This window comes from Pieris brassicae, chromosome 7, assembly GCF_905147105.1.
Source record: "Pieris brassicae chromosome 7, ilPieBrab1.1, whole genome shotgun sequence".
In the NCBI taxonomy this organism is placed as follows: domain Eukaryota; kingdom Metazoa; phylum Arthropoda; class Insecta; order Lepidoptera; family Pieridae; genus Pieris; species Pieris brassicae.
The window spans coordinates 19,742,990-19,753,462 of NC_059671.1; the positions used below are offsets into that span (position 1 = coordinate 19,742,990).

The 10,473-nt window shown below is 32.5% G+C and overlaps 3 protein-coding genes across 11 annotated transcripts in view; all 3 read right to left on the bottom strand.

Moving 5' to 3' along the window:
• LOC123712210 overlaps positions 1 to 2,029 on the bottom strand; it is a 46,535-nt gene extending 44,506 nt beyond the window's left edge. For 7 of the 8 annotated variants that reach the window (XR_006754062.1, XM_045665213.1, XM_045665212.1 and 4 more), the window contains exons 1-4: positions 1,904 to 2,029; positions 1,739 to 1,829; positions 1,256 to 1,372; positions 100 to 156 (exon numbers count right to left, since the gene is read on the bottom strand). Coding sequence is in view for 7 of the 8 variants with exons in the window: in XM_045665213.1 (XP_045521169.1) it covers positions 100 to 156; positions 1,256 to 1,372; positions 1,739 to 1,829 (265 nt within the window). In the remaining variant the exon portion in view is untranslated. The remainder of the gene's footprint in view (positions 1 to 99; positions 157 to 1,255; positions 1,373 to 1,738; positions 1,830 to 1,903) is intronic. The other variant, XM_045665208.1, reaches the window with a different exon arrangement.
• LOC123712211 lies at positions 1,969 to 4,057 on the bottom strand. Its single transcript, XM_045665214.1, has 4 exons — positions 3,807 to 4,057; positions 3,020 to 3,109; positions 2,553 to 2,945; positions 1,969 to 2,196 (listed from the first exon to the last, which is right to left on the bottom strand). Exons 1-4 carry the CDS (start codon positions 3,886 to 3,888, stop codon positions 2,057 to 2,059), a joined length of 705 nt encoding a protein of 234 aa, XP_045521170.1. The 5' UTR covers positions 3,889 to 4,057; the 3' UTR covers positions 1,969 to 2,056.
• A 1,519-nt stretch (positions 4,058 to 5,576) lies between these two features.
• On the bottom strand, positions 5,577 to 8,285 carry LOC123711988. Of its 2 annotated transcripts, none has more exons than XM_045664885.1 (4): positions 8,104 to 8,285; positions 6,981 to 7,286; positions 6,217 to 6,341; positions 5,577 to 5,744 (listed from the first exon to the last, which is right to left on the bottom strand). In XM_045664885.1, the coding sequence occupies exons 1-4, from the start codon at positions 8,114 to 8,116 to the stop codon at positions 5,718 to 5,720; spliced, it is 471 nt and encodes a 156-aa protein (XP_045520841.1). In that variant the 5' UTR covers positions 8,117 to 8,285; the 3' UTR covers positions 5,577 to 5,717. The 2 variants fall into 2 exon arrangements, with proteins under 2 accessions (XP_045520841.1, XP_045520842.1); XM_045664886.1 differs by having other exon boundaries at positions 6,981 to 7,193; positions 8,104 to 8,284.
• Between the last annotated feature and the right edge of the window lie 2,188 nt (positions 8,286 to 10,473).

Below are 10,473 nucleotides of genomic sequence, written 5' to 3' on the forward strand. Positions count from 1 at the left end.
TTACGTAAAGTTAATACACTTAACCACTTGGCTAACGCTTGGCTTATTAATGTTTTAATTATTGCTTGAGTAAATATTGAAAAAAAAAACAATATTTACTTGGTAATTCGAGCTTTTTTGTTGTTGTCTTTGCTTTTCTGCTTGTCGCTGGTTCACCTAAAACATACATTAATATCGATATATCTGATAAATACATTTTTAATTATTTGTGAATAAATGTGAAAAAAAAGCTTTTAACACGAACAAAAACACAAGATAGCATCAAAGATGAAATTTGGCAATTTAACGCTTATGAAAATCTGGTAAAACCAAAATTATGACAGAATGGTAACCTATTTTTAATCTAACCAATAGAAACATTACTATGAAGCTATATAAATTCGCGATCTTCTATAATGCAGGCTTAGAAAATGGATACAGTATAGATTGAAGCAAACAAATTTATGGGCGATTCAAAATTGGTCATACAACAGGTCTGAATACAAGCTAATCCGCATCAGATTTGAAAGGAAAGACAATATTTAGTTCAGGTTAATAAACATTTTAAACAACTTTTAAGCTATTATGCAATAGGCCATTTGACGGTATGAGAAATAAAGCGTTGTTGAAACCTATCGTTAATAAATCATGTTAGTCACGTGACATCGGTCAGAATTAGTCATTCATTGTCGAATCGACGGTAACATGCTGGTGTGTTGTGAAGTTTAGTTTCTTCAGAGATGTTTTATCGAAAAATTCAGTATTTAGTGTATTTTTCATAGAATTAGCGAAATAATCACAGGGACTCCTTTTCAAAATTAAGCGCTAAAGAAAAAATATGAAAACTGCTAAGTACGATAGAATAACATTGACTACTCAGATATTGCGCAAAATAGTTTAAGTTTTTTTTTTTGTACAAAATTATCGACTTTTATAGTATTCTAACATTATTTATAAACTGCGGTTCCAGGGTATTTTATTAATGTATTTGAAATTTTTTGCCACACTATTACATAATAATAATAAACCCACTAAAAACTAGTGTCTGAATGTTTAACCTGCTGCGATGCCATGTTACATAGTAAAGCCTGTTGAAGGTAACTTAAAATAATGTAATTTAATGTAACAGAATAAAAAGATACAATTTGCGAAGGTATAGTCATTAAATTATCTGAAATGTTTTATATTGTCAAAGAGACTGTTATAACAAAATTGTATCGATTAATATATATTATTACTCATTTTACATATGTTATTTTAATATATAAACAAATACCTGCAATATCAAGATGCCCGCTGCTTTGTGCATTATTTTTCTTGAGATATAAAACTGGTATTTTTACTGGTTTTGTCTTTTCTTCTTTCTTTTCCTCGTGCGTTGTATGTTTTAAATCTGTGAAATTGAAAATTTGGGACATATATATCAGTCACGGACTAAACACATGCCTAAAAACGGAAGCAAAGTCGTTGTTCAGATATCATTTGAACATTGACCAATTGCTGGCATGGCTCACTTGGTTGTTATGTTAAGTCTTAGGGTACATCTATAGGGCTTAGGGACGCATAGGGTAGTTAGATCTTACCCTCTCATATATCTACTAATCTATTTATCTACATTAAACATTTACTCCTGACATTTACTATATATAAACTTAAACACACATTCCACTAGCTGGCAAGCTGTACATGAGTCTTTCACACTTTATATACAATACGAGGTCTCAATTTTGTCTTAAAATCGTTATGAACCAAACTTTACCTTTAGCCATCTTACTTCGTGACGTCATCCGCCCAAAAGCTATTTTGGTTTCTTTTGAATTTGAGAGTTTTGGTGAGTCATGAATATCCATCTAAGGAAGCAATATAAATGTCAAATTTACTATCGAGTTTTAATTTGCTAATTAACAATGACATGACTACTTACTATAGTACCTTTTTCTGTGAATTTAAGGCTACATTCTACACGTAAGATTTAGTAAAACAACTGTGAAATTTTTACGGATTTATTTACGAGAAATTTTGTCAAGCCGATCAAACATTTTGACATGCGTTGACAGCGTTTTATTTTTCTGTGACGTCATTTCTTAGATGCAGTCGCTGCTTCAATTTGAAGGTTTATTTTACTGGCAGGCCTCGCACCTTGTTCTGTTTTAATTTCTTCCAATTTTTTTATGAGATCTTCTTGTACACTGTCGACGATTTCTTTAAGATTTTTGGCTGAAACAATTAATTCCAATTAAACCTGCCAAATAACGTTTATTATAATTATTACTTTCGTCACTATCTTATGCGACATATATTTCAATTGTTGTTATTACTGTATATATAATAACAACAATTGTATCTACTATACACGCTTTCTGGCAAAGTGAGTGTGCACGCGATGTTACGTTCTCTATTATCTGTCTTCGTCTTGGTAGTAGACACGGGTTAAAAACACAATGTGTTTTCCGTATTTATATGTATGGGTATCGGCCATACTTAATTATTAAAACGAGCATGTATGGTGACCCCTAGAGACTCACATGTTGCATCATATTAACTATCTCTGCCTTTTAATTTGTTTCTCTTACCTGTCTTCTGATTAAACTCTTCGGCAATAAGTGATATCCTCTTCAACGTGCTTACATACTTGGCAATTTCACCCGCAACATCTTTATCACTTCCAGTATTAACGGCAACATCTTCAGTTGGAATTCTAATTTTCCTTTCCGGCGCTTTGAACATGTCACTGCTTGTTAGTGGCATTTTTGGTATCTTCAAATTGTTCTTTAAGCCAAGAGTATCACTGGAGGGTTCATCAGCAATAATAATTACAGGTCTAGGTATATCAAGTGTGTCATTCGAAAGTAATTCGGGCGCGTATGCCTGTAAGGCTTCTATTTTCATAGGCGAATCTTTTCTAGGTGGTGTTTTTCTGGACAATTTCACCGGTAGTGCGTTAGTGAGGCTTTCAATTATTGTTTCTATGAAAACAAAAATTCGATTGCTTAAATCCATTACAATGAGAAACGTAAATGAATAATTTAGTAACACTAACGGACTATGTTTGTTGGCGCTTCGGCGTCCTCTTTCTTTTTCAACATTAATTTCCTCGTTAAATCAGCCAAGAACATTGAGCACGTGGGTCCTAAAGAAACAAAGAATTTGTCTATTTATCTATTAGGATTCCAATAGGCAGATCACCTAATCTAGGATAATAAAACTAGAAGTGCGAACGCAGGAAACTAGCGTGCCTTGTGTAAAGTTCTGGGGGATTTTTTGAAACTATACAAATCACAACCTTACCTGATGTTAAATGACTACGTGAAAGTTAAAAAAAAATATTTAAAAAATGGTATTATAGACACTATATACTTGGAGGTGTGCGTTAAAAAGTGCATTTAAAGATTTAAAGTTTGTAAAAATTATAAAAAGTTATGACAATGTATGGAGCACACACACACGTAATATTAAATTAACAAGCAAGTTGTTTTGTTGAGTAAGTTTTGTCATCTAAACCGTTTTCTATGACTAGTATTTGAATGAGGCTAAGGACCTCCAAACTAAATAGAGAACCTTCTCTGAAAATCAAACAAGTTCGCGATCCACTAATAAATATAGAAAAGAAAGCTTTTGGTTAAAAAATACTGAACGATTTAGAACATGATAGTAAAGTAAACAAACGTAAGCATTTTAATGCAACTAAAACATACTATTCTTAAGAGTAAAATACCAATTTGGTACATAATCCCATACGTATGTATGATTATGATAAATATGACTTTAGCACTTTTGACACTCAATAGAACTACTAATCTGAATATAAAAGTATCAAAAATAAATACCATCACTTTTTCGTTTCTTCGCAGATTTGGGCTTTGCTGCAGAAGTCTTATTCTTACTTTTCGGTCTAGTAGGTTTTTCCATCACTATACAAAAACTTGTTTGGGATTTTGCCTTTGATTTTTATTATTTTCATGTCTCAGATGAATAAATAAAAGTCACCGAAAAGTCCCGGGATGCCCCACACCAAGGGACTCCCGAGTTTAATTACAAAATTAAAAAATAAAATAGGTAAACAACCACACGAATTTAATAATTGACAACGTCAGAATATGAAATATATAGAGTAAATTTATATGACAAAAACAATTATAGAATAAAATCTTAACATATGTAAATCACGCGTAATGTTGTTTGTCCGCTATGGATATATAATTCTACTGTACGTGTGTATTTCACTGAACTCCTTTTAAACAGCTGGACCGATTTGAATGATTTTTGTGTGCGTTTGGGTGGAGCCTTCTTAGCCCCGCAGCCCGGCAGATGGCTTACTTTGTTTAATGTCCTAATCACTATCGCTAATGGAAATATCATGCAGGACAACGTTGTCATCGTGCCCGCTAGTACAATATATAAACAATAAGTAAGGTACCCAAGGGATGGATAGAGAAGCACGAGAAGGCAGGTATGGCGTTGGGAGGACGACATAAGTAACTGGGGTGATAATAGTAGAGTATAGTGAATGAAAGGTTAACATGGCGGCATTTGGAAGGGGCCTTTATCGAGGAGATATGGTGTTAATAATAAAGATTGTATAATACCATACAATTAAGTACAGGAAGAAAGGCTTTTTCTATTTTATTTATATCTATTATTTAAAAATATCAGTTGAGACCAGATGAGATGGGTTATAGGTGGCGCGTGAGTGGGCGTGATCGTAATGTGTTTATGAGACCGACACAAAGGTCTTATATGAGATATTTTGTTGTTATTTTATAATTTTTGGCACAGTTAAAAATACAGAAAACGGACTTCCTTGAAATGGTACTTAGTCAAGCCACTCACTCTCTTCTCAAATCAAAGTTGCAAAGATGTTACTTTCTTTGTAAATAAACCCTTTATTATTATCATTAAGTTACGGGGAGAAAGGGTAGAAGGAAGGACAAAAAGCTATCGAACTAAACTTATTTTTGGACCTACACAAAGATTTGAGCAGTACTGGTAATGCTAGAAACCACGGCTGAAGATATTGACGCGGCATAGATATACGTCGCGGTACTAATAAAAGCAAGACAGAGTGTAGCCTTATCTGATCTGGGAATTTATCATATACTGGCTGACGGTGGTGGCCGTTTCATAATAGTAGAAGTACTAATACTAAGCTTACTATACTAGCGAGAATAAGTAGGCCAGATCTTTGAGCTTGTTACTATTTACAATATATAACTCACCTGTTAAATATTCTAAATGCTTAATTATAAATTCATCTATTCGTAGTCTTTGCGACTTACTGCCGATTTGAAACAAATTTTTGAAAAAGGATGGTCTGTCGATATCAGAATTGTAAAGATTTTTCCTTTGATTAGACCACAAAAGAAATTGGCCCATTAAACGTAGTAAAACATCAATAAACGTCGGAAAGTAGTAGAAATTTTCGTGGTGGCTGCAATCATCATCATCACTTAAGAGTAGTTACCCTAATTTACGTATTGGGCGCAGTATAAACCCTAACCTAACCCTAAAAAGATGATAGCATGTGTGAAGATTGCAATAGCAACTAGTTGCGTAATTTTATCTATAATCAAATATTGATTAGACCCAAATAAAAAACGTTTTTCTAATAACTTCGGTTTATTGAATAATCCAATTTAGGTGAGCTTTACGGGACGGTGCTCTCTGGCTTTAACAAAATGTTATCAGTGGCATTTCTTTGTGTAACTATTTTAGGATCTTCTATATGATTGATCTTCACATCAAGAATCGGGCGGTGCTACAGGTTTCTGTAAAATATTAATCTTGTAATAAATAAATTTCTTAAATGTAAAATATGATATAGTATTGCTTATTTTTTTATTGAACAGTTTCATCCAGCTGAGCAATAAATGTAACTTATTTATTTTGAAAAACAGACCTAATAATGATAATCTTCAAACAATTGTTTAAGTGTTCTCTTTAACACAAGGCTGTTTAACCTATAAAATGTACCAATTATTTATTGTCATCATCAAGTCACACGAGAGCAATAAGGACAAAACTTTCAATTACTTTGCGAGCCTAGTACCTAGAAGAAAACATTGAAGCGATGTGAGCAAGGAACTCGGGAGCCACTACTGGTGTCGCTGTTATTACCATAATTGTGAGTAATTCAGTTGAAGAGATACTGCGAAACTCACTGTTAGCAATAGAGTTCAGGGCAATGATTCGAGCAGTAGTAGGAGAAGTAGCAAGAGCTGAGTGACAATGAGGTATTACCGTAATAGTGGAAGGCTGGCGTTGCGTTGCAGACGTTCTCTCGGCTCCAGGTGCTTTCGGATCTTGTCCATGTTCCGAGTGTGCTTGTGCGAGTACTATAGTTGCAGCTGGCTTTGCTTGACTCTCTAAATAATAATATACTTATACCAAACTTAATTTGATGTTTAAATTATTGATTTATTTATCGTTCTATCGTTCTTAGAACAGTTTGTTTCATAAATAGTTATAATAAAATTGACATAATTAAATTGAAAGGATGGCAGGCTCTAGGCAACTTTTGTGTGAAAAAAGTTTACATAAGATAAGCGGTGCAAAAATGCATAAGACAAAGTAATTTAGACAAAACTAATGGAACAAAAAGCAATCAAAACGCATGTAAATAGTGATCAAGACAATATAAAAATAAAATATTGGTTGTTTATTTAGTACTAGATATTTCATTACAACAACGTGTAATAAAAGAATACTAAAGAATACATCTTAAATGGTAGCCCAGGTATCCATAGAAATATCAACTTTTCTAACAAAATAATTGTAATCCAAGATCGTAATCTTTTACGCTTCTCATCGTTGTTTCCTTGTAAAAAATGCCCAAGTGTTTTGTTCCTTGCTAAGAAATTATGTAAACTATTAGTTACCTATAAAACTGACAATATTTCAGTTGTATTTAAATAATAGGAACGTCAAACTGTCAAATATCACTTGAAAAGTATGTTTGATTTGCACTAAGTTAATGTATTGATTGTTACGAAAAAACTGCGAACCTGGAAGGGCATGCACGCTCCCCTTGGCATCATAGAACTCCTCTTTCCCCTGATCTTCTATCTTGGGCCCACTTTCTGAAGCATCACTCGACGTTGAAGTTGTACTTTTATCAGTTGCTGGTTGGGCTCGTTTCTTTCTTCTCTTCTTTTTCGAGTCTGTCTGCGCCGTTTCCGTTTGAGGAGTAGGGTCTCCCTTCTTGATGTCATGAAGCTCTAGCACAATATTTTCATTAGTTTCAAATAGTCCTGTATGTGACGAAGATGATGCGGTGTCTGTCAGGTCTAAAAGATCTCCAAATGAGCTCTCTGGAATGTGGACAATTGTATATTTGTGTATAAGGCCGTCCCCTGTTGAATTTTTTTAATAGGGACGAGTTGTTTGAGAAGGTTCATCAAGAAGTATAGAGTTTTTTGCCTTTTAGACGGAGCACCTAGTAATTTTATTATATTTTTAACTTGTAATTTTGACTTCCAAAAGTGTTTTTTCAATAGACCTAATTGAAATAAATGATTTGACTTTGACTTTCATTTGTGGATTGAAGCGATGACAGGAATAATGTAAAAGTCTTTAATCAAACAAACCATTATACATAAGTATATATCCAACTACTGACCCCAGTTTGACGTGCTACATAGTTGTATGACATTAAGCAAAAGTATCATTAATGAGTCAAAAATGTTTTCAGAAACGACGTCAACCATCTACATCGTGAAATTGTTTTTCAAAAACAAGGGTGACGTCAAATGTCTATCAGTCGTGTTGTCGAATTTGTTTTAATTTTTTTCTCAAAGCCCCATAAGATTTTGGAAATAATATTTTGATGATTTATTCCGTAATGCTACAGATAAAATAAACAACAATACTAAAAATAGAGCCAAAAATGGAAAACAATATATACAAAATATGTTTTGATCCTATGTTAAAGCGAGAATATAGACTACGATTTGAATTCAACCAATTGTATCTATTGCATTTTTCGTATTATAAATAATAATTACTTCCACTTTTATCTTTTTTAATTAATGCTTACGAAGAGCATTTCTAGCTGTTTACTCAGAAACTAAAGCTATTTAACTAATAGACATAAAACAATATTTGCTATTTACAATAAAAGTTACTTACGTTGAGAATCCATGTTATTTTTTATCTATTTGTGCAATGAAGAAATTAATCAAAATATTTGCTAATTGGCCATGCTATTTAAGTATTATAAATTTTAAGATTACATAAACATTTTAAATTTGATTTTGTGCTGAATACTGAAGCCGAATGTTTTGTCGTGAACAGAATGCAAATAAATTTAAACTTAGAATGTCTAAAGCTTTGCTTTTTTGTTGGTGGCCTAGAATTTTTTTACTTTTATGACTTGTTTAAAATTTAAAGAAAAAAGGTTTATTATGTTTGTTTTTTGTAACAACACCGATCGATAAGTATAATAGTTACGTAGTAGGGAAGCTGTGTCGTCCAAACCATTATTCAGTCAATATAAATTTACAGTAAGTGAATAATATGAGTATTAATGTAAATCCCATTAAAACTAAGATTTGGTGCTGATGGTTTTCTGTTTTAACCTTGGCCTTCTTATCCAATGCATAGTTAAATACGGTTTTGGCATAACTCATAAAAAATATGTTTGAAATTTGTTGCGCGTGTGCTCAAGTCTCAATAATGTAAGATGCATCATCATGTTAATCATCCGTCACCTGGCTCCAATTCAAACTGACAATTGTCAACCTTTTTGGCTGCGGCAATTAAGCAGTAACTGGAAGAGTGTTAGTCTAGTCTTGATTCTGCTATTTTCAACTCTGCTGTGTAATGTATTTATTATGACATAGAAGATGTCATATTTGCCTTAAGTAAAAACTGTCAATGAAACCAACGAATTCCGTCCCATGATTTACAAAGCTTTATATATAATCTCAAATGGCGTAAATAAATTCATACGTATCTTAAATATTATAACAAAATATAGTAATAAAACTTTTGGTTGATATCTATAAAGAAAGCCAGAGTAAAAGGAAGTAACTAATGTGGCTATGACGATGAACGAAACCAAGTTTTATTTATTTCTAATATTTTACACATTAATTTCATAATATTTAAGCCAGATTGCCCTACGCCCCTAGGCTATATTTTACGTTCTATAAAAAGGAACTTTATCTGACCGTTTCTGACCTTTTAGCCCTTTGGGAGATTGTCAACATACTACGTAAGCTCTATGAGAGTCCTTTGTAGCTTAAGTATTTTTAGATAACCTTATTATAGATAAAATTTTAAATATATATAATATACATACAAATAGTGATATTACATACCTTAAACGTAAATTAATCAATAAAGCTTTTTTATAATATCCCTTGCGATTGCTTCGCTTCAGTTCAAACAATTTGTATGACTCAAAACTTAGCGATTAAAACGATTGGCGGAAAGTTTTTTGCTAGTTCTTCTTGACCGCTCTCTGCCCTTGACTTGCGAACTGATAGTAAATGTAAATTTAGAATTAATTTATCTTCTTTTCTGACGTTCATAGGTTTACTTGTTTACCTATATGAATAAAGTTATTTCAACTTTGACTTTATAGGCTTAGAATTTCTGATGATGATGGTTTATAGACGTCTTTAGGAAATCAGTCTTTTCGGCCGTCCTATCCTAATCAAATATCCTTCCACCAGTACCCTAAAAATAAGATACCCTGGACCTTGGAGTTATGAGCTATACCAACTTAGCAGTTAAACATTCCAAAAATAAGATGGAACTTCCTTCTCTACCTTGTATACATGTACATGTATATGTAATCTCTTTATTATTTAAATTGATTCAATTTTAAATAATAAACTCAGCAGGAATACATTATGAAAGCCACTATTAAGCTCGTGTATTCTTTATATTCAGGTCCAGCGAAATTTACATAGATTTATGTGCAGTACTCTTTGTGAGCTATTGTCTAGTTTTAGACACGGTTTGCTATTGTTAGGATAACCATGAAATAGAAAATTCAATTTGACTTAGGGTCCTCGAAGCGTACTAATTCTTAAAAGACCAGCAACGCGTTTAGTAATAACTTAACATCAGGTGAGCCTCCTGCCCGTGTGCCCCTTATTCTCAAAAAAAATCTATCGAACATGGTTTTGGAATAAACGCTTCAAGGTTGTGTATGGGTATCACTAAAGATTATGTAAGCCTATTGTACTTTTGCCCCCTGTTATATAAACAAAAAAAAAACTATCGTAAGAGATATTCTCTTGATATTATGACTGTTCATTTCATTCAGGACGCAACATTATGATGATCTAAATTTCGTAGCTACGAAATTTAAAACTATTTCGTTTGTAGCAAACTTAACGCATATAATTGTACAACTATGGTATATTTCCTACACACAGATATAGAGTAATTATAATATTCTAAACCTACATTCTTATAATAATTGTAATTAAAAGAAAATTAATAGATTTTTTTTATATTAAAATAAATTTTAAAAGTTTGTTTTCG

What these genes read in the sequence shown, in the direction of transcription:
- LOC123712211 (XM_045665214.1), bottom strand. Translation starts at nt 3,888, where the DNA reads ATGGAAAAACCTACTAGACCGAAAAGTAAGAATAAGACTTCTGCAGCA. An exon ending in GAAGAAACGAAAAAGTGATG is followed by an intron (nt 3,110 to 3,806) that starts GTATTTATTTTT and finishes TTGTTTCTTTAG; the next exon opens with GACCCACGTGCTCAATGTTC. An exon ending in AGAGTTTAATCAGAAGACAG is followed by an intron (nt 2,197 to 2,552) that starts GTAAGAGAAACA and finishes TAATTGTTTCAG; the next exon opens with CCAAAAATCTTAAAGAAATC.
- LOC123711988 (XM_045664885.1), bottom strand. An exon ending in GAGCGTGCATGCCCTTCCAG is followed by an intron (nt 6,342 to 6,980) that starts GTTCGCAGTTTT and finishes ATTATTATTTAG; the next exon opens with AGAGTCAAGCAAAGCCAGCT. An exon ending in GCCAGCCTTCCACTATTACG is followed by an intron (nt 5,745 to 6,216) that starts GTAATACCTCAT and finishes AATATTTTACAG; the next exon opens with AAACCTGTAGCACCGCCCGA.